The sequence below is a fragment of the Dermacentor silvarum genome, chromosome 1 (assembly GCF_013339745.2).
Source record: "Dermacentor silvarum isolate Dsil-2018 chromosome 1, BIME_Dsil_1.4, whole genome shotgun sequence".
Taxonomy (NCBI): Eukaryota; Metazoa; Arthropoda; class Arachnida; order Ixodida; family Ixodidae; genus Dermacentor; species Dermacentor silvarum.
Window position 1 is genome coordinate 42,946,989 of NC_051154.1, and position 22,752 is coordinate 42,969,740.

Here is a 22,752-nt window from a genome sequence, read left to right on the forward strand (position 1 = left end):
TCCTTTTCTCACAATGCATGACTAATAGTTCGCGCTGGGCGCCCGCTGCTGGCTTGCACGTACGGTGGCTCGCCGTTGCCGCACACCGCGCGATAAACGAGTTCCGCATATAGCTGAAAAACAAACAAAACAAAACAAAAAATGCCTGGCAAAAATGTAATAAAATGGAAAGCACCATCGCCCATCGAAGACTACGGATCCTTGACATGCTGGAGCCGAAAACGGAAATGGGGAGCGCTGGTTTCCGACTCAGACGCGCTGTCCCTTTTATTTCACCGGTCGCATCCCGTGTGTATTGCCTTGTGACTAAACACTGTTCTATCGGAAAGAAAGCTTGTGCAGAAAGGACGACGTCCATGTCCTGTTCCTTTTTTTTTTTTTTCGCTAGTACAGTGTTTAGTATCAAAGACAATCAACTCGCCCAACTTTTGCACTTTTGCAGTGCCTCTCCAAAGTCCACCTTGTTTTGACTTCATCTGGAACGCGAGGGTTGCAGTATAAATAAAGCCCCATCTGTATCACCCCTTCTAGCACTGACAAGCCGCAATCCCTTATCCCGTCGCGTCTGCAGCGTGGACCGCCCAACACGGAAGTGCAGATGCTAATTCGCCCACTCCACCGGATCGGAGACAACAATGCACGCGCCTGCGTGTTTCCATTTCCAGAGCGAGGTGGGCGTGAATGGGGTGATAAGACAATGCACGCACTTCAATCTACCGAAGCCTCGCAGCCGGTAGCAGTACGAGTAGGCAGAAACTCACCGAACATGGGAAGCGTGCAAAAATGACGAAGAAATGCAGGGGGGAAGAAAAAGGAAAAGGAAAATGACGGCCGGATGACGCGATGCAGGTGTAAACGCACCCCTTGCGTGTCGCTTCACACGAGCAGCGGTGACATCACGTTCGGTCCGGCCAGAGAGTGCGACCGTCGTGCGACACTGGAAACAGAAACCTCTCTCGCGGCGCGCGCGCACGACCACGAAGTCCGCGCGCTCGCGAACGGGGGAGCGCGCACGAGTGTGCCGCCGACACCGCCCACTTGTTTGGGCCCCAAGGACTCCCATCTGCGCCACACGGCCCCTGCGTGTGCTCTCCGAAGCTCGCATCAGAACAAGGCCGGCCTTATCGGCGATGCCTACACTGTTTTCGTATTTATTTCACGCAAGGGTGCTTTACATTCAGTCGACGCCCGGCCATATATTTCCGCAACGCAGTGGACAACATGATGCGTCCTCTGCCAGCTGCCGCGAAGAAAGAAAAATGAAAAAAAAAAAAAAAAGCGAGCGTTTGAGGCCTGCGCGACTGAATTCCCTTGCCAGCGAAGCGAAAGGGCTCACGTCTTTAGCGCATCTCCCCGAACGAGACTGCCACCGGCGGTGATCAGTGGAACTGATGTCCGGACTCATGACCATTGACTCCAGGCAGCGGTCTGAGCGAGTTGCTCGGCGTGTTTTTGCCAACCCTGATGGGAGAAAGAAGGGGCACCGAGTTTGACGACCTGAAAGAGTCGCGGTTGCAATGGGGTGTGCGACAGAGCTGCCTGCCCGGCGCGCCGAAACTCGCAGCGTTGTCTTTTTCTTCTTCTTCTCTTCTCTTTCTTCTTCTTCTCGGTCCAACACATACCGTGTAGAATTCAAGATGCTGGGGACAAACAAAGTGGCATAGAAGTGTGTGCGTAATAACTGATCCAATCTGACTAGAGAATAGTGTGCTGCCAAAATAACAACTCTGTACTTGGGAGCATCGCACGGGCTCGCCAAAGTTGGAACATGCGTGCCTGCAGCCAGTTGGGAACGCGTAAAAGTCGTGGAGGGCATGCAGCGTGAGGCATCGACAAAACAGATAAACCGCTGTTCCTTGAAAATGATGTCCTACAAACAACATGCGGTGACCGAATGCGTAAAACCGGAATGCTTTAATTAACCTGATGATTTAATTAAGTGAAACATCTGATCCGTTTTTCCGTGTTCAGTTATTTTGTGACGAATGTTTATCGACCACTGAACTGCAAACTGGCAGCAGCTGTGATATGTTTAATGTAACAATTAAGAGTATAGTTTAGTTCAACGATGTCACTAAATAAAAGCTTTCCAGGACTCACCCAGTGTGATATTAAATTAAACCTAACTTTAACCAACTGTATAGTTCGTCAAGGTGCTGTGAACTACCTTCTGAACGTCGACAGCAAACACGGACGGAGGAAGCAGTACCTAGTTATTTCCTTTTGTGAAATATGTCAGCAAACCAATATTTCTAAAAAATAATCGTGATGCTTACAGGACACAAGAGAAAACACGAGAGAAACAATAGGATATGAACCAGAGGGAGAATGTGAAAACAACGACTTAGGACAACGACTTAGACACGCTTTTACTCAAGTGTGTTTACTGAACCTTTCAGCTATATCACCACGCTTTGTTGCGAAATACTTCCTGTTCTCTGCTTTCTCCCGCAAAAAAAAAAAAAAAAAAAAAAAGAAAGGATCGACCGATAGCCTTCCACCGTAGTTCGGCTACATACAGCGCCAAGTTTTACGCAGCCTAGTTAACCATTTACCAAAAGTTACTGAAGCGTAGACATTTGCCTCAATTGTAGTTTCACAAAATCGACCATGGTCTATAACGGCCATTACATTCATGTTCAGGGCAATTCTCAGATGACTGTCAATAAAACCATACATCTGAAGCACTGTGTACCTATTGCCACTGCATTTCTAGAGTCTATATACAAAATCGTTTGTCACTGCTGCGAACTCACTTCTTTTCTTCCCTGTTGTTTAATTTACACGAACCTGGCGTCACCAAAGAACCAAGTACACCTCGGTCAACAGTAGTAAATCCGGGCCTCTAAGAAATGAAAGAAATATAAGGAAAACAAAGGCGCCAAAGAAAAAGAACCAAAATGAGATAAAATTACGCATATCAGAACGCGCATTATGCGAAGCGAAGCTTTGATGAAGCAGTTATAATTACACGCTTTGCAGCTAATGACATAGGATTTCACCCTTTGCAACGTGAAATATCATGCAATGTTTATGTTTTAATCTACCCCAAAGATCACAACTCTAATCCCATGCCAGCTTTACGTTTATGCACTACACCGTTCAAGGGTATATGCCGAAATGCAAGCCCCAAATCAGGCCGATGAGCAGTGCAAGATGTCTACGCACTCGATGTGACGAAGACGAAGGCGATGTATGTGTCGGGGCAAGAATGGCGATGACTGGTGTACGCACAGAGAACTATACGACAGATTTATACAGCTACGTTTCATGATTTGGTACCTCTTATGTCACATCGCCGCGAGATCGGTGGCAGCCACGGTCGTCGCATTAGTGTGGATATATGTGGTAGGCGGCACGCATTGAAATGTAAACGGTGACGCTTCGCTGCCTGGCCATTTCAGCCGATTGTATACGCTAATAAAATGTGCTAATTGCGGTCAACCGGTAATATCCAGCGACACATATTGACATTGAGCGAAGGAAGCGCCCATTGCCATTCAAAGTGGGACTGGTATACTCAGCCACACAGTCTGTTTCGGCACTTCATTGGTGTTATTGGGCGTGTTCCGCTTGCATCCTGCCGGATGAGTTGGCATTGATGTTGCGAAACTCAACTAATGCAGCATTTCCTGCTATTCTTGCACTGGTTTTAAAGAAAAAAGAAAGTCTGTCAATGTGTCCACTGTTAGTGTGCAATAAATACTTCACCGCTGGTACGCACTTGTACGCATTGCTTTTTTTTTTTTAAGTCGAGATCATTAAACATAACTTCAGTAAACAAGTTGAGTGACAGTGTGGTATTATGATCGCCGTGTTGCTTCACACGACGTTATTTCATATTGTAGGAACAGTAAAAACATCCCATTTAAGCACAAGCTGTATTGACAAGGTTCCGCGTGCACGGCTGTGAGGCAAAAGATTTCAAATTATTTTAAGGGCCAAATATTATGTTGTTTCCTTTGTTTAAGCAAATAATGGCCGCTACCTTCCGTCCAGCTATAAGAACGTCACACTAAAGAGCGTATAGTTATAGCCAACGGCAAATCAATATTCTAACGTCCTGTGTGTAGCGACTGCCATGCCACACATGACCTCCATTTCACAGTCTATGCTGGTTTACTTTCTGTAACAGCGAATCAAAGTACTAAAGTGCCTTAATTCATTCTCGACAGAAAATTATTTCTTCGTATGGGATCAGAACCGCATAATAAAAGGAGACCTTAGGCACAGGTAAGTCTGATCGCGTAACCATTAAGCGACAATCATGCACCTTTACCCAGATGAAGTGCATATATGGTATGAGTGTTTAAGAAAGTATTTTTTTTTTTCTACTGATGGACTGACTCTCACGCCGCTTCATGTTTCGTGATATCACAAAGATTTCGAAATCACCCAAAAGTCTCGAAAGCGCTGCGCTACTGTCCCGCTGGGACCAGCTCATTTGTTTAGAACGACGCAGAATGCTTTTCCTGATGGGCTTGAAACACAATGCGGCAACAAAATTGAAGTGATTGTGGCTAACGCAGAACGTTACGATCACATATCGCGAGCTCGTCACGTGCATATGGGATCATATATCGCGCGCTCGGCGCAGCGCAAAGAAGGCTCACCAGTAGTCGGTGATCATCCGTAAATCCCGCTAGACGCACAGGCCTCTACCCATGCATTCGCTCTCTTTTCTGCACTCCGCACGCAGTACTTGGGTTGGAAGCTCGTCTGCCTCATCCGACGTATGTATGCCCAGATGTTCAGCGTAAATGCCTGTTCAAGACATTGACTCGCGCTTCCGTAGATCGTTCACAGCTGCCGATGGCAGCTGCTCAATCAAAACGAGCACCAGTAACATTTACGCATGTGCTAATTATGAATTCCGATCATCACCTCTCAGCAAGCCCCGCCTGCTCCAACCCCAACAGCAGTTGCTCACAATCAAGCCATGGAAGGGCTGAATCCTGGTTCAGAGCACCGAAGATATTTTCTTTTGTTGTTAGTGCGTTGTTTAAACGTCGGCATCTCCAGCGGAGCGATGCTTTACCGACGCGATGCACATGGAGGTTTGCTAAATAGCTGTCGTCGTTTAAACAAGCTTGTTCACTGTGCTCGGAAACAGCCATCTTTAGCCATATTTTTGTATTCGATCTAAAAAATTCGTTACTAAATTTTTATTTTATGTTTAAAAGAAAAAAAGTTCGAGACCGACGTCGAAGAGATCGAACGAAATTGTGTCTCCCATGCTCCCTTTCGAGCATTTCTTCTTTTCTCTCTCTTTCTCTCTCTCTCGCCGCGGTGCTCGGTGACCATGCTGTTCTGATGCTGAGGTCGCGGGTTTAATTCCCGGCCACGTCGACCGCATTCCACTGGGAAATAGAATGCAAAAACGCTCGTATAGCTCTAGGCACGTTAAAGAACTCGAGGCAGTGAGAATTAATACGGAGCCATCCACTACGACGCTTCTCTTAGCCCGACAGCGGTGCTTTGCGACGTGAAACCCTATCAAGGCATCAATAAATTCGAAGGACTTGTCGTAATTTTTTTCCCTCAATAAGCCGGTGTAGCGGCGCCGCCTTCAGTCGTGGGGTCGCTGGCAGTGTTGCCAGGTTTGGCTATATATAGCCAAATTGGGCTACGGGAAAACTTTTTTTGGCGTCGACTTGGACGTGGCTATATTTGGGCTACTAAAAATCTGCGACTTGGCTGTGTTTGGGCTATAGGTGGCGCCCTAATCGACGCTCCAGAGGTGGCTCTGATCAGGTAAAAGCAAATCTTAAAGCCTGTGTTTTAGCTAGCTGAGCCGGCGACGTGGCTGTGCGTGTTTGAGCGCGCGAAATGACCCCCCCCCCCCCCCCCCCCCCCCGCCTTTCCTTCCCTCTCTGTGCCGTTGTCTGAGCCGGTGGCTTGCATCTTTGATGCACTTAAACGTACACCCTGCTTGACTGTCAGGTACCCGATCCCCGGGCATCGGGATGAAGCTGGGAGTAGTGGGTTTTTCACAGTACACTGTACTAACATGCCTATACTCAGGAAGGGAGAGCAGTAACATAGGGTCGGGGCCGTCGGGCGATCGTGGCGCCGACATGAAAGAAGGGAAGCACGGGTGGATGACACGCTCCTGTGGGTTCATGGCCATGTCTTCCGCATGAAGTATCGCGCCTGGCACAGCTTTCGACCTACTCCACGTTTCTGGCGCGAAGCTTTACTGCCATTTTCGTTTTCCAGCTAGATGAATTTTCGTGCTTAGATTCCAAGATTCATTGCGATAGGTTGGACGTAAGATCGGATCCTCCTCAGAGGGGAGAATCCAAACATGGGGAAGTGGGCCAAGTATGCGAGAACGTATAAAAAAGAATGGGAGCAAGACCCCGAGCCAAAGGTGGGTTCTGGTGCTTTTACTTCTATAGATGGTTTGTCCGTAACATCATGGATGCAGATACTCATTCTGCTAATATCGAAACATCTTTGCCACGATGACATCAGTGCACCACGTCACATGAACTTCACCCACCGTGTTAGCTTAGCTTGTGAGGTGTCGTGCTGCTGGCTCGACGACGCGGGTTTGATTCCCGGCCACGGCGGCCGCATTTCAATCAAGGCGAAATGCAGGAACACCCGGCCGTGTACTTAGGTGCACGTGAAAGAACCTGAGGTGGCCAAAATAAATCCGGAGTCCCCCACTGCATCATGCCACCCAATAATATCGTGGTTTTGGCACGTAAAACCCCAGCAATTATTAGAGTTTAGAATAGGGGCCTCAAACGTATTGGGTCCCCAAAGAAATAGCGTCGAAGCCACTGCGCATGCGCAAGACGGCAACTGCGTTTGGGTTTTGCGTCGAGCACGCTATTTCATCGATTTAGCGGGAGCCCCAAAAGCTTTCGTCAACAAACATGGCGGCGCCAATCGAAGCGACGGCTCTAATTTAGCACAAAAGTGGGCTCGATTCGTGGTAATGCGTGAAGTTCGTACGCTAGAAGAAGTGATTGCGGTTATCGCTTTCTCTCAACTAACATGTGTAATGAAGTTTGATTCATTATACACCACTGATTGTTGATTTCGTGGCTCGTCGGCCTATCACGAATTGACTTGGCTGGGTGAAGGTGCGTAAAGTTGGTTACTCAAAACTAAGCGCAACAAGCTGCATGCTGCTAATAGAATAAGTTCTAAATTGTAATTATAGGCGAAAACAAGAAAGTCTCAATTACTTTTCTCATCATAAGATTGTATATTTTATTTTAATATTTATAACAGCTTTTCTTGGACGCCGTAGTGACGCTGCAAACGCAACACGCTATCCGCAAACGCAAAACGCCTATTCCAAAACTCTTAATTCCTGCATGCCCCAACGTTAACACCCGCAAAGCTCTTTAGGGGCCCCTATTCTGAAACTTTATTAGCCATCAACATGGTTTGCTTTTTGACAGTAACCGGTTTTCACAGCATTACCGCTGTTATCAATTTGTTGTTTACCATTGCTCTTTGTGCGCCGTCGCGGCTTTTACCATTTCGAGCGAGTTAGTTCGGGACGTGCTCGTCGCTTCTTACACTAGTGTGCCGGTTTGCGCAGTAATCTTTTAAAGCTCCGCTTGCTCCGATTCAGACAGTGAGTGGCATATGTTGCCTGTCCCTTTTCTTAACGCATGTTCTTGGCGTGCTAGAGACCTAAGATGGCGGCCAGGTTGATGTAAATTGACATTATACAGGTAGTGTGTGTCCCAGCTAATCCGGGCCAAGCTAATTGAAAAAAAAAACTAGAAAATGAGAAAACACGATAGGACGATGAGACAAATAACACGAGATATCATAGCACGAAAGACTTGTTTTAGATCATAAAAAAATAAGCCGTGAGCACGTCGCCGTCGCAGATCGCTGGACAGCTGAACGTGAGAGATCGATGACGCTGAACATTATTTTGTGTTCACGACAGCTAAAAAGCAGAGTTCGTAGTTAATATTACTCTAAATAACTAAAAATAATAACTTAGTACTATCTGTCATAAAATAAAAGCACTGATTTCGCCCTCTGCAGCGATTCGCTGGAACTTAAGAGCTTCCGGGGCCAACCAAAAAGTGTTCTGCGCAAGCATGATGTCGCTGTTGTTGATGTAAAGGGCCGACCATCACGGCGGCACGGACATTTTGTTACGACGGGCGTTGCAAGAAAGGATTGCTGTAGTGGAATGTGAAATTGTATGCACAAATAAAATTGCAAATAAAAATGGCTAAATTTGGCTACGAAATATTTTGCACTTTTTTTCTGTTTGGCTACATTTGGGCTACAACTTCTCTAGCTTCTGGCCACGCCACCTCGTCGAACCTGGCAACACTGGTCGCTGGCAAAGCCAAAGACGGCCACGTGAGAACAGAGTGAGAAAGGCTGAACGTGTTCTCGTGAGCGGTCAGACTCGGCGACGTCAGCACGCCAGGACGCCTTGCCTCAATAAAATGCAGAGACGAAGCCCTCATTGTTCACTTATGAAATCCCTGCAGTTGGGCGTCTTGAACTTCGACAGGGCTACTTAACCAAAGTGAAGAACATATAAAAATTACCAGGCACAGTAATTTGATAATTAATCAGCTTTATTGTGCTAACAAAGTTCCTTAAGTAGGCCTTCGTTCCTATCTTCACATGTCAGTTGAGTTTCTAACTGTAAAGAGAAACTCGACCTAATCCGCAAGCGCCTTTATATTTTACAAAGCATGATGCAATTAGCCGCTGCGCCCGATTAATTTCGGCCCGTTTTACGCTCGAAACCGGAAATAAGCGGGAGAAAGTGCAACCTCCGGGCCCAAATGAAAGGCCTGTCGCTGGGATATCTCTTCGAGTCTCGCAACAATCGCTATCTGGTCATGGTCGTCCTTGCTCGACAACCATGCATGCTCGCCCGACGCGGCGTGTAGCGCACGTGGTCACAGCGCAATGTCAATTACATGGCTGCGCAGGAGCCTTGCGAGTGTTTCAACGGCGGCCGACTGTGACGCTTCCGATTACACGACGATATAGTAACGCGACACTGGCGCGTGTCATCGTCATGGCCGCTTATATGTGAAATTAAGGCCATCCAGGTTATATTATTTCATCAATGCATTTCTGCGCTGTATACTCGTATACACCATTTTATTGCCCGCTAAATGAGGAACTATTCAATTGTAGTATGCAGGATCGGACACCGATGAAGTGTTTCCTCTAATAGTTTTTTCTTTCTTTCTTTCTTTTTTTTTTTTTTTTTTGAAAATCACAAACACTCATGAATTTACCTCGGTGTTCTTTACCAGTTCGAAATTACGATGAGCAGTATCAACGCACCAGTTAAACAGTTCATGGGTGCAACTGAGCGAATTATCTGGCTAATTAGAGCCGTAGGTAAAGTGATTGCATCTAAAGGACCCGTGTGTTTCGCGCTGTCTATCTATTTACGACCACTTTCGCGGAAGCCTCAGCTTAAACGCCTTGCTATTCTCGGGACATAACGACCCCACGAAGGGTAATTATCAATTAGCGCAATCATCGAGCACGCCTTTCCTTTATATTCGTTGAGCGCTCAGCATCCGACTGAATTGAAAATTGGCTCTGGGGCGGAGATATTGTCGGCTCTATGCGACCTCTTCCCTTTCCTCCTTGACAGAGGTTCGCGCAATCCAGCCTTGCAGGCAGTCCAACCCTTGAGTGATATCGCTGAGGATGGGATAAGAGTAATCTCGAGAGATATATATTTCTGGTTCTTTAAAGAGGCCAGTCCCTTTAAGGCCATTTTGCTTCAACGCTTTCTGCTACAATAGTCGGCCATGCCAAGGAAGGCCACTCGTCCATCCTCCCGAAGCCCTTTCGAGCGTTCCACTTAACTCCCCCGAAGCAACACTTAAGTCGCGCACCTTTAAATACATATCTTTAAATACATATCTAATCCTTTAAATACCTATCTAAGGATTGTTCCAACAAAGTTAACAACAAAGCTTGGCAACGCATTCCACAGTTCAATTATGGCTGGAAAAAAATGAATAGCGAAACACATCCCTGCGATCAAAGTATGGCTGTAAAACATAATTGCGATTAACACGAGCGCTTCGTTTCCCTGGCAGTGTTACATACACATCTTCATCAAGTTGAAGTCGTCCATGCAGCACCTGAAAAAAGACTTTGAGCGGATTCTTTTGCCTTCGCGCTTTTAGTGGTTCCAATTCGCAGGACTGCAGCATTTGTGTGACTGAATCTAGCCGACGGTACTTGGAGCATATGAAGCGCACAGCGCGGCGTTGATTTTTTTTCAAATTTTCTTTCAATCTTTCCTCATGAGAGCACCAAACGACCGAGGCGTATTCTAGTAATGGCCTAATGAAAGTCTCTGATTCGCTTTCGAGCACGCGTTTTCTACAGTTTGTTTCAGTGAACACTTCCCAAACTTTTTAAAGGTTGCCTGCGGCAGATAGCACAATTCTAGTTCATGAGTTGGTCTGCTCGAAGAGGCGGACATTACTTGCACAAAAAAAATGAAATGCATAATCGACTAATTAACAAAAATCACTAATTAAATTTATAACTAATTACTTTATGACGCATATTGCAATTTACAAATTCTAGCCGTGGAGTTCGCGAGGCGGATCCACTTGGAACGAATTCTCAGGATGACGCCAGTTTGGAGATAATAATTCCCGAAATTTACGGCGAAATACATTGACCTTCCAGTTACTTTTGCGCTTCAATGCATAAAACGACGTTTTGTTAAGAAAGTAACTGGAACGCCAATGCATTTCTTCGCAAAGTTCGGGAATTAAAATCTTGAAACTGGTGTCATCCCGAGAATTCGTTCCAAGTGGATCCGCCAATTGCGAACACCACGGCTAGAATTTGTAAATTGCAATATGCGTCATAAGGTAATTAGATTAAAGCTTAATCAGTAAATTTTGTTAATTAGTCAATTATGCATTTCAATTTTTGTGCATGTCGGCCTCTTCGAGTAGACCAGCTCATGAACTAGAATTGTGCTATCTGCCACAGGCAACCTTTAAAAAAATTTTAAAGTGTTCGCTGAAACACCCTGTATATGCGTATGTCATGCCAGAGTTTGCGTTATTGCAATTACAATGCCTAAATATTTAAGTTGACTAGCATGAACTAATAAATTACCGTCAATATAATATTGAAAAGGCATCACGTTTACTTTTTTAGTGATATGTGTACATGTTGATTTAGTGTAGGTCACTTCCATGCACCAAAGATTTCACCAATGATTGAAATTATCTAGACAACGGCTAATTCTGAGTTGATCCTCCACGTTGGTTACGGTAGAATAAATTAGACAGTCATCTGCGAAAATCATCAACTTAACCGGTTGTTCAACTACACTAAGAATATTATTGATATATATCAAGAATTACAGCGGGCCCAACACTGAAGCCTGAGGAACACCTGATAGTACCCGAAGTGGACTCGATAAACTGCCATTCAAACGCACTGTCTGTTTTCAATTATTTATATATTCTTTTGTACAAACCACTATGTTTTCATCGATACCAATTTCTCGAAATTTCAAGTTGAGCTTATCAATAGGCACCTTATCAAAGGCTTTTGCAAAATCTATACAAATGGCGTCAATCTGTTGCTGGGCATCTATGGCTGCGGCGAAGTCATGAACTGTTTCGATTAGTTGTCTAATGGTTGACAGCCCAACAAGGAATCCATGCTGACAGGAGTAAACTACACTACTTTCTTCTAGAAATGTAACATGTGTTGCGATGCTGTGGTCTATGAGTTTACAACATATGGATGCGAGTGAAATATGACGGTAATTATTTGCAAGTCTGCGATCACCGCCTTTGAATACCGGTATAACAGCAGCAATGCATGCGCCAGTCCTGTGGCAAAGAATGCGTGTGCAGTGACTTTTCGAAGATTATCTTTAGATAATAGGATATCCATTCGGCATATCACTTCAAAACTTCAGCACAAATATCGTCGGGTCCACTAGACTTTTCTTTTTTTCGTCTAAATTCAGGATTAATTGAAGCACTCCCTCTCGAGTTATGCCATTGCAAAGCGTATCATGTACATACTCGAGGTGTTCCCCTAGCGTCGTGTTAATATCGCTAGAAAACACAGATTGAAAAAAGACAACAATTAAAATGTTCGGCAATGTCTGCTGTCTTTGTCAAAGTTTTAGTCCCAGTTACTACTTTCTCAATTTTATCTTTTGTGTTGCTGAAACACCTCCAGAACATATGTGGGGAACTTTTTAAGAAGCCGGTCAGTGTTTGGTCGAAGAACTGTTTCTTAGGTTGCGTCAGAGTACGTCTTAAGTCAGTGCGAAGTCTCGATATTTCATCGGGGGGGGGGGGGGGGGGGGGGGGGGGGGGGGGGGGGCTTCCTTTTTCCTTTTTTTTTTTTCTTTTTTGTTCTTGTTGCGCAGGCGCTTCTCGTCATGCGAATAATGCCGCGGCTAAACCAAGGTCGCTGTGTTGGTGTTTTTTTTTTTTTTTTTTTTTTTTTTCTATGCGATCGCACAAATCGCGGTCCGCACAGTGATTTACTATATCCTTGAATTCATTCCACAGCTCGTCTGCTGTTTTGTTGGCGTTCTGCTCAAAATCGCCAAGCGCGAATTCTAAAAAATCAAGAATTGAATTGTCATCGGCGCGTTTGTAGTCTTTTATCGTTACTGTATACAAAGCGTTTCGTACTAGGCATCGTGCTAGGCATCGTGCTAATGACTATACTCACTACAATCATTTTACGATCAGATATACCATCCTCTATTGCAACCGAATAATTTTCTATTTTACTAGATAGGAGCACTATGTCCAACAATGATCGTGATGCAGAAGTTATTCTTGTGTCTTGATGAACGATTTGGTTTAGATTAAAAGAAAACATTGTATCTAATAATTTATCGGCACTGGACACTTCAACGCCGCCGTGGACGAGGTTCAACCAATTTATATGTGGTAGATTGAAGTATCCGGCCATAATTAGACGCGTGTTCCTATTCAGATGGGTACAAAAGAATGTGCTCGATCCATCTAGCAATCTAGGGAAGCCGAGGGTGGCCGATACACTGTGCCAACAAGATAATCAACATTTTGAAAAGTATTATTGTGCCAAACTGTTTCGGGGACGTCACTATCAACTAAGGCCCCGCGTGCACAGAATTCTTCAATAAAATACACACTCCTCCGCCATGTACATGAATCAAGGTCCTTCCGAAATATTTATATCCAGGGTGAATTATTACGTCAATATGCGTACCACAGGGAAGCCCCGTTTCTGTTATTTTTTTTACTTTAATTATGGGTCTTTACGTGCCAAAACCACAATCTGAGGCACACCGTAGTAGGGGACTCCGGAATAATTTGGACCACCTGGGGTTCTTTAACGTGCACCTAAATCTAAGTACGCGGGTGGTTTCGCATTTCGTCCCCATCGAAATGCGGCCGAAGTGGCCGGAATTCGATCCCGCTACCTCATCCTCAGCAGCCCAACACCATAGCCACTAAGCAACCAGAGCGGCCCGTTTCTGTTATCAAAACCATGTGAGGGTTTTGTGAAAGCAACAGAAATTCCAGTCTTGTTGAGGACGCTGCGTGCATTGAGAACAAGGAACCGTAGCTATGACGCAGGTGAGGATCCTGGCGTTACCAGTACAGTGTCTGAATTGTCCGAGGCAGGAGAGTGGGTTGCCCTGTTATTATTTCCCTGATAGTCAGAGATCGCTAGCGGAGAATAAATACTTGCTGCCGGTATATTTACCTTAACATGTGAGCTCAATGATTCTGTAAATTCGTCTTTATTCATTATATTTCTTTCGTTTAAATTGTATTTCATTTATTCGTCACATATTTTATAAAATTAATTTTCATAATGAGGTCGCACAGTCAGGCAACTGCATTAAAAGCCCCCGTCAAGACAAAGTTATTTGTTGCAGTATCACACAAGCTAACGATAGAGAAATATATGCGTAATTTCTCTGTAATTTCTCACCATGCCAGATGCTAATTTCGTTAACTAAGGCTAGGCTAGCATAATATCCCTTAGAAACCATGCTGACGTACGTACGTCAGAGAAAGAGAACCGCAAATGGAGGTCTTACGTTCTGCGCAAAACTATAGCGGCGATGACGTCACAAAATGCGTGTCTGTTGTGACGTCAGCTGCTCTCGCAGAGATGTGCTAAGTTTCACGGCCGTGGAGTGCATACAGTCTGGCCCTTTTCGCATAGATAATCTTCTATCGTCACAGCTTCTTTGACAAACTTCTTGAGTGCACCTGTAAAGACGTCCGCACGGCCTTCCGCAAGGCGGAACGGTGCACCTGATGCCGTCCGGAATGGTGTGCGAATTGAGGGCCACGCGGCTCTGGCTTCGATTTCTATAAAGTCAAGCCCAAATATAAGGAACCCGAATAAAGCGAATCATTCTGTATATCGAAGTTTAAGGTTTGACGGAAGCCCGTCTGGTCGGGACTTTGGTCGACGTAGTGCCCCGGGTTTTGCCTACCTTTCACCATTCTGTATATCGAACACGCCAAAGTATACCTGGCTATACATTGAATATAACGATCTGACGGCGCCCGCTGCAAGCATCATAAATCTGCTTGCATGTCGTGAACGTAGTGTTGAGTGGAGTTATTTTTATTTTTATTTTTTTCATTTAATGTTTTTATTGAGTGGACTGTGCATGTGTATACAATCTCGCGCACTGAGAACGCCATTCTCAATGACCCTGACAAACAAACAGTTCAAGGCACAGGCAAAAACTACTGCCTACTGCACGTGTAGTTTTGTTTCCAATCAACAGATTCCTTGCTTGCTTCTTAGTGCCAGTTGAGATAAGAAATTCGTATATAACGAACGCATCACAAGGATTCGTTTGAAGTTGTTATAGCGAGTTTAGGTATTTCGAATTACTTGATAGATTGAACTATTTTTAGCGCATGCATAAGCCTGTTCGTTATAACCGGGTCGGCAATATGAGAAAAAAAAATGTGAAGCACTCACTATTACACGTTGCAGCGTAGGCAGTTGCCTTGTCTCGTTCGCAAAGAAACGCAATGGTTCCGACGCTCGCGCTTGGAAAGAAATACCGATTCGCATCGCCAGCTAAGGGCGGCTGCCGACTTGCGCACTGCACAGCGGTCCTTAAAGCGCCGCCACCACTAAAGGGGCCAGCTCACTCGCGGTGCGGCGTCCGAGTCTCAAGAATCCATCGTCAATGCCAGCAGCACTCATCGGGCGCGCTGCCAAAGTCCGAAGGCTACGCGCGATGTCTTCATAAGCTTCGCATTCAAGGCGCACAGCCACCCGTATATATGCTTTTTCGGAGTGAATTATCCGGCAACCAGGTCAATCGCCTCGTTCGCCGCGCGTTGTGCAGTAGGCGGAGGGAAAAGAAAGCGCACCGAAACGCGCGCGCACGGACCGCTTTTGGAGAGAAACGGCAAACAGAGGCAGGATTCCTCTTCAAAAGCCTGCACTTGGTGTGTATGTGCTTCGCAAGCGGAAAGCAAACTGGCGGTTTGCACATAGGCGCGTGGAAAAACAACGCTGTGTGGATTGTGGTGACATATACCGCATAAGTGAGGTTCAGGAGATCTCTAGTGCAGACTGCTACTTAGCAAGCCGCGGCTCTGATATAGACTTGCTTGTTGCAGTCCCCCAGAGGAGACTGGGGATAAATGCAGCTGGTTTATTGCAAGATGCGCACTAAGCGCGTTCCGAATTCGCTCTCGAGCAAACCCTTAGGTTTGCTTAAGCATTCTCCCTGCACGAGGCCTTTTGTACTTCTTATTCATGGCTGTCTCAAGTTCCCCCGCGGTCAAGGCGCAGCATAAGAACGTGTCTCTCTTTTTCTCTCTATCTATCTGTCTCTCTCTCTATCTCCCCCCGTCGCGATGTAAGCACCACCAGAACCGTTCGAGCCCACTCGGGCGTTCACTCTCAGGACCTCGAGGTTGTAAACAGAACCTCCGCCGCTCGTGCTGTAAGCAGCCACCGCTGCCGTCCGTGTCCGCCGGAGTGGTTCCCGCGCGCTATCGCCGCCACATTGTTCCAAAGGGGGGCTCCGACAGGAAAACCACGCCGAAGCAAGCTGCGACTATAGTGTCAGATTTGGCATTCCACTTGCAACACGGTGTTGTTTGCGGAAGCCACACAATGTCGACGTTTCTACTGCTGCATCCGCGTATTGTATAGCGGGTGCCGCGTCGCCTTTTCCTGACACCGTACTACTCGAGTGTCGTCGTGTTTTGTCTACCTCTGGGTGGCACGATGTCGTACGTGCGTCTACAAGAACAGCGCGGCTGCGCGTGTTTCTTCTCACCCGTATTTGCTGCGGTTGACAGGCGCTCGACACATCCACTAATCTTGCGGTAAACCAATTACGATACGCTGTAATTAGGGCGTGTCGAGATTGCTTCGAGACTCCTTTAAATTTTTGTTCAGTTCGTTTCTCCATTTGACTCACCTGTTTGATGAACTGATGAAGTTTGTTTTGGAGCGGCACCTAACCTTTTGACTGCCAGCCCAAGTACGCACATTATATGTACGCGCTCCTTGATAATTAATTAATAAAATTGATTTATTGATACTGATTTATTGATTTTCCTCAATTATAGTCCAACAAAATGTTAAATCAATCATACCTACATAGGGCAAAAATCGCTTCCAGAGGACATTGAACTTTCATTTCGATAATATTTTCTTCCTAAATTCTTTCGCGGATCCCTCATATCGTGTGGCAAGAACCGTTAGAAAAAGAATTGAGCAGATAATATTTTGTACCTTTCTTGTTATATATATATATATATATATATATATATATATATTAAGTTTATTTTCCTGGATAGACGGGCGAATAGCGCATACCCAAATATCGGCATATGGTACCGCATTAAACAGAGAGAAATGAAGCATGAAACGTAATTTGTCAAGCTGAAAGACTGATCCAGCATCATTGGTTCGTCCTTCCTTTTTTCCACGGTGGCAATACACGAACTGATCCTTGTTTAAACAAAAAGCGCAAATAATTAAAACATTCATGAAGCACGTGCCACACGCACAGAATTGGAGCACCTTTTTTTTTTTTTTTTTTTCAGATGCAGGAGGATGACAAATAAACTGCTCTCAGAAGATCTTCTGAGAGAAGTTCAGAATTCTCCTGGGTTGCAGCAAAACCGACTTCGCGGGCAACTAACGCCAGCGTACCGACGCAGTACTTATACTATCGCGCACGAAGTTTCGCAAAGGGATTTCGAGTACAAATAAAATCCAAGTGACGACGCGTGTGCTGTCGCTAACCTGTATACGCGGGTTTGCAGCGCAAGCAACTTCGCGCCGCCAAGTTGCTCACACTCGTCACGTAATCAGAAAACGAGAACACTGCGTATACGTGTTCTCAGCGCAGTCCGAATGCACAGGCTCGAACACAACGTTCGTCGGCGTTCCGGGGTCCGGCGGCTGCGCTAGAGTTCGGTGACTATCTTGGGCGGGTGGATTTGGATGACAGGTACGACGGGCCTGCAGACGGAAGCCTTGGTCTCGTTCGCCGACGGCTCGTGAGTCCGGTAGCCAAAGCGCATCGCCAGTGCCACGCTGGTCGCGTTTCCGAAAACGAGCAGCAGCACCAGCGCCGGGTGCAGGAAGATGCCGGCGAACAGGCCGGCTGCGGTGGCCACCATCGACGCCGCCGAACAGCCCAGAAGCACGACGCTGCGGGGACGCCCTTCCAGAGCACCCTCCTCGCTGTCGACCTGCGTCGAGTCCATGGGGTTGTTTTTCTGCGCACCGAGTGGCACGAGGACACATTAAAGGGCTAATCAAGAAATCTAGCGGACCGCTCGCTCGAGAAATTTTCACACTTTCCCACCTTAGATTGTCCACGTTGTTCTCAGATGTAGACTCGATGACGGGGAAAAAAAGTGAGAAGAAACAACCAAAAGCATGACCTGGCTGAAAGAAGCGCTTGAGAGACGCAAGTGCTTGCTCAAACCACCTTCCTCTCCTCCCTACCTCTCCTCCAACTGATTTAATTTTTTTTTCCCCAGCTCCTTTACTTTTTTCGTCGTGACAACGCTTGCTCGAGAATACCTTGTTTGTTTAGCTGGTCAAGCGCCGAACAGCTGTCCGAAGTGATGACGTCGGACGGGAACAGATTCGTCGCTTTAAATCAGGCAAGTGAAGTTTGCCATCGGGCTGAAGGTAGCAGAATTGTGTGCAGAGGAGTAGATCGCCCTCATCGAAAATTAAACTTCTTAATTAGCAGAAATTTCAAACTCTGACTTCCCACCTGACCAGGCACTTCCTGCCAGCATAGCTATAACTGACGGGCTAGAGTATATCGTGGTTAGCACTGAGTCGAATTATTCAGATACTCGAAACGCCAGGAGAAACAATCAATCGGCCTGTGAGCTTGAACGAATAATCATAACCAAATGAGTTAACGAATTGACCTCTGAAATTGACCACGTGGATGGTAAATTTTCCTTGAATGATACCATTCCTCTACCTTGATAATTGCTTCAAAACTTATTTCATGGCCCAAATGAGTTCTACGGAAAGCGTCCCGCTGGCGAACATTGAGCACGTCTCAATACATACCTTACACTCTAACGGTAAACAACGCTTATTACCACAGAAATCGAAACCTTTATATAAGTAACTTACGCACCATGCCCCACTGAGTGTCCGCTGCGTTTGAGCGAGCATCATCACAGCCATTAGCTAATTACAACAGAACCTGCTATGTTGAAACGGGAGCGGAATTCCTTTTGTTGCAGTAAGGTTTCACTATATCTCTGCATGCTGCTTATCACTGTTATCTAACACGAAATAACCCGCTATGACTGATATGGCTGGTACTCCAACATTACTGCAATATCGATATGATCGTATCAAGGTTTATTGCGAAAGCCATCCCGTACAGCTGGCTGGCACAAAAACAACCTGCGGCCGCTCTATAGCGCCATCATTGTTACGACTTTTTAAATTGATTTTTATAACGCTGAACCAATTCACGCTACTAAAGTGGACATTGCATGCGCTGCAAGCAACGTCAAGAGAAAGAACGAGCGCGAACTTCTGCATCAGATGCGCATTCGGTCAACGCTCTCACGGGAGAGACCTATACGGCTGAAAGACATTCACATACGCGCCAGCCCCATTCTATTTGTATCCGATAACTTGATAATGAGGGAGGACATTATTTTCCTGTTTCGTCCTGATCTTAAATGTGCAAGAAGGGGCTAAGATTGATAAAGAGGAGTGAAGATGATACGCTGTTCCCGAAATGCCGCAATTTACATAAATACCCCATTTCTGCAACTTTCATTACCCTAAATACAGTGCGCTAGACCTTGGAGACTTTTCCAGAGGACGGTAAGGGGAGGGGGTCTTACACAACAAAATAAAGCTATGAAGGGTAGAGACTTGGCATGTTGGTAGTTCATGTTTAAGAATAGCGCGAGAGACAGGGACAAGTGTGTCTTTCTTTGTTTGTCACAGTCTCTCGCGCTATTTTTATTTTCAGCAAATTAAGTAGCTGAATAACTGTCCTTACGTAACTTCTTGGAAACGCTCCGACAGTTGCGACCGTGGTTGCGACTGTCGACCGTGTTTCTTCGTCGCAGCGCGCATATATACGGAGAATTAACACAGGCTCACGCGCCCGCCTGCGATTTGGAAGTTTCGTCGCCATATCGCTGGTTGTGCGCTCGCTGATCCACGCGTCACAACCGATACGAATCGCGTGCGCACATAAACAAGCGGAGAAATCCTGACAACTGTGGTTCAGTACTTCATCCGACCACTGCGCACCCAATTATGCCATCGGAAGAGTTCCATTGGGGATAGTGACTTACAGACCATCAAAGGTGCGGGATGGCAGGAACAACATAACAACGTTAACACTGCTCAAACACTATATATCAGAGACGAACAGAGAGTGAGATCCGTCAACGGTATACTCTACAGCTCCACGCGACTGTTCTCTTGGAGATTGCACAGCGGTATTGCTGAAAGAACTAAGTAGATGGGTGGCGGAGCATCAGCAGGGGGAGGTCACTTGTCCACCACTGATCTACTTAGGACACAGTCTCTCTTAACAGCCATTCCGCACACATGGGACCAGTGGGGGCTGGCTGACCTCGCACCCATTTGAGGAGCAGACAGCAGAACCTTGGTATAGCGGCGGCGTCAGCCTGCGCCAGGAACAGTGGAGCTCTAAGTACTGGCAGAATGCTTACCTGGTAAGAATCCCAGCACACTGGCGACTGCCGAGAGGCGACCCGTTCTTTTCGCTGCGTGCCGGCAGAACGTCCTCGCGTAGCGTACTTTACGGTCGGCTGAAAACGAGATAACCGACGCCCGCGACAGGCGCTTCCGAGAGTACGGGGTTTCCCGCTGAGGCCGCAAGCAGGATCCCTTTGTCCCAGTCGTCACGTTATCAATCCTCTTGGCCGGACCTGCACAAAGGACCTCGTGCTATCGGACCGAATGAAAGAGAGGTGCGCCCAGACAGTGCCCATGTGATAGTAAAAAATTCGACAGACTGTTTTTCTTTCCGTAACCACTGACCAAATTTGTTGGCCAAATGTCCCCATACTTGGACACATTGGGCATAAATGCATATGTGCCTGTACGGCTTTTCTTGTTTGTTCTGTATTAAGTATGTTCCATGTAAAACTCTGTCTAATGCTGCCGAAGTAGGGGGCGGTTGCCTCCACCAAGCCGGACAGTGCAGTCAATTTTATGTGGCTGCTCCTTATGCATCCTTATAATCATGAAAAATAAACTTGAAATGAAAAATAATTCACCTATATTAACTCACAGTTACTGCATATGGTTACTGTTATCAAATAATTGTTCAGCCATACAGTAACATATTGTCATTACAAAGTAAAAAAATTATTTTTAGGGGTAACCATAATTAAAATATATGTTTAACAGAACTATTACTTAGTTCCAGAAAAAGAAATCAGCGCAGAAAAATAATACATGCAGGAAAACCGCCGGACTTGCGCAAGTGAGGTTATTCATCTTAGTTAATTACATTTCTGTATTCCTTATGTATGCGTTATTTCGCACTGGTTTATTTTTCTAAGAACTATGACCCAATCTTGCTTACGTAACTTCGCCCGTCACCTATTTACTCGAACCAAGAATAACGTGCTTCAGATTAGCCTATTTTACCGCACGCTCAACTCACTGTTCAGGCGCTAAGGGCCATCAGGGAGCAGCGCAGATTTCACGTTTTCGACAAGCGTTTATCTCAGAGATACGAGCGGCGAGCAGCTTGATTGAGTGCGAAACGACAGAGAAACCATGAAGGACCAAGCTTCGCTTTCAGCTTCTCAGCTCGGGAGCCTTGCAGTCGTTTCGCTTGTTACGACGCCGGATTCTCTTTCCTCATAGCTTGCCGTACGGCGTTACTAAAATGGTAATGGTCCTAGCTTGACGTGCAATGGCCATTAGGAGATCAGCCGACTGGGCAGGAATGACGACTTTGCGTTCTAAAACTTTAGTGATTTACTTATAACATAGTGAAGTATTGAGATAAGAAGAGAGAGTAATGGATCAATGGCGGGACTGTTTAAGTAGCCCCGATGGGACAATAGAAGCAGTCATCGGACCTCGTGCGGGTGAGGATTTTTTTTTTTTTTTTTTGAAAAGAAGCGCTGCCTTCCTTCTGGTTAATCACAAAGGCGACACGTTACAAGACTCTTTTTTTTTTTTTCTGCGAGGAGTTGACAAGCCTCTTCTTTTTCCTGCAATAAGGTGACATTTGTGCATTTTTGACTTGTGCATTTTTGAATTGCACGTTTTTTGCTGGCCGCAAGGGACGTTCTTCATCGCCGTCTAGTAGTTGTCACCCTCAAAGACAAACTTGTCGACAGGAATTCCTTTCTTCCTGGCAACGCGACATTCAACAGATCTTTCGTAGATGGGCGAGGCATTGAGTTCAGCGTTCAACCACCCACCACGCTACACAAACCCAATGGACACACCTTGCAGAAATCCATATTCCAAGTACATCCACTCCCAAATCAATCCACTCCCGAATATGCAAGGCATGAGTCACGCGCCACACTTAATCAGCGCTTGCAGAATAGCAGTCGTAACGCGCTTCGCTGAGCATTCAGTCGAACGGAATAAACGCCTCAGGGAGGAGCGAAATGTAAGCGTTCGGCAAAATGTCGCCAATAGCACACCGGACAAAGTGAGCTGCGAAACGATAGCAAACTGTGCATTTCTGGAACGTCCCCCAGGTGTTTAGTTCACAAAATGAATCAACATGTCATATAGTTAAAGCGCGCAATCTCTTCCTCTATAGTCTTTGGAGACCACACCAACAAGTATATCATTAAAGTACCACAATATACAGTCTTGCGCTATGTTTTCGCGGCTTAGTTCTCGTAGATGCAAGCGGAGGGACGAAGGTCAATTCGCTCGCTGCTGCTGGCGCGCTTACTCACTACAGCGTTCTGACAGTGTTTCCACGGTGATCGAGTGAGATGCGTTCATGTTTGCTTGTGCGCGCGTGACATCATGCTTGTTAATTTAGTTAGTATGCCTAAGTTTACAAGTTTATACGGTCGATAAAACTACTATCCTTACTTCGTATAGCTGTCCACTGGTTTGCTATCGCAATCGATGTTTCGCCTTTCAGGCTGAACTGCGACTTTTTTTCTTTTCTTTTTTTCTTTACGTATCATGGTATAGTACAGCCCTCGGGTAATATTCGTGCAAGCACAGTTACAACCCTTGAATATGCGC

At 45.9% G+C, this 22,752-nt stretch overlaps 2 protein-coding genes across 2 annotated transcripts in view; both read right to left on the reverse strand.

Moving 5' to 3' along the window:
• The window catches only part of LOC119461748 (uncharacterized), a 63,585-nt gene extending 63,292 nt beyond the window's left edge, over positions 1-293 (reverse strand). Inside the window, exon 1 of the mRNA XM_037723124.2 lies at positions 1-293. This exon is cut by the window's left edge and continues 80 nt beyond it. The gene's annotated coding sequence lies outside the window, so the exon portion shown is untranslated.
• A 16,267-nt stretch (positions 294-16,560) lies between these two features.
• LOC119461756 (uncharacterized) lies at positions 16,561-20,598 on the reverse strand. Its single transcript, XM_037723136.2, has 3 exons — positions 20,554-20,598; positions 20,223-20,460; positions 16,561-17,759 (listed from the first exon to the last, which is right to left on the reverse strand). Exons 1-3 carry the CDS (start codon positions 20,596-20,598, stop codon positions 17,338-17,340), a joined length of 705 nt encoding a protein of 234 aa, XP_037579064.2. The 3' UTR covers positions 16,561-17,337.
• Positions 20,599-22,752: the final 2,154 nt, after the last annotated feature.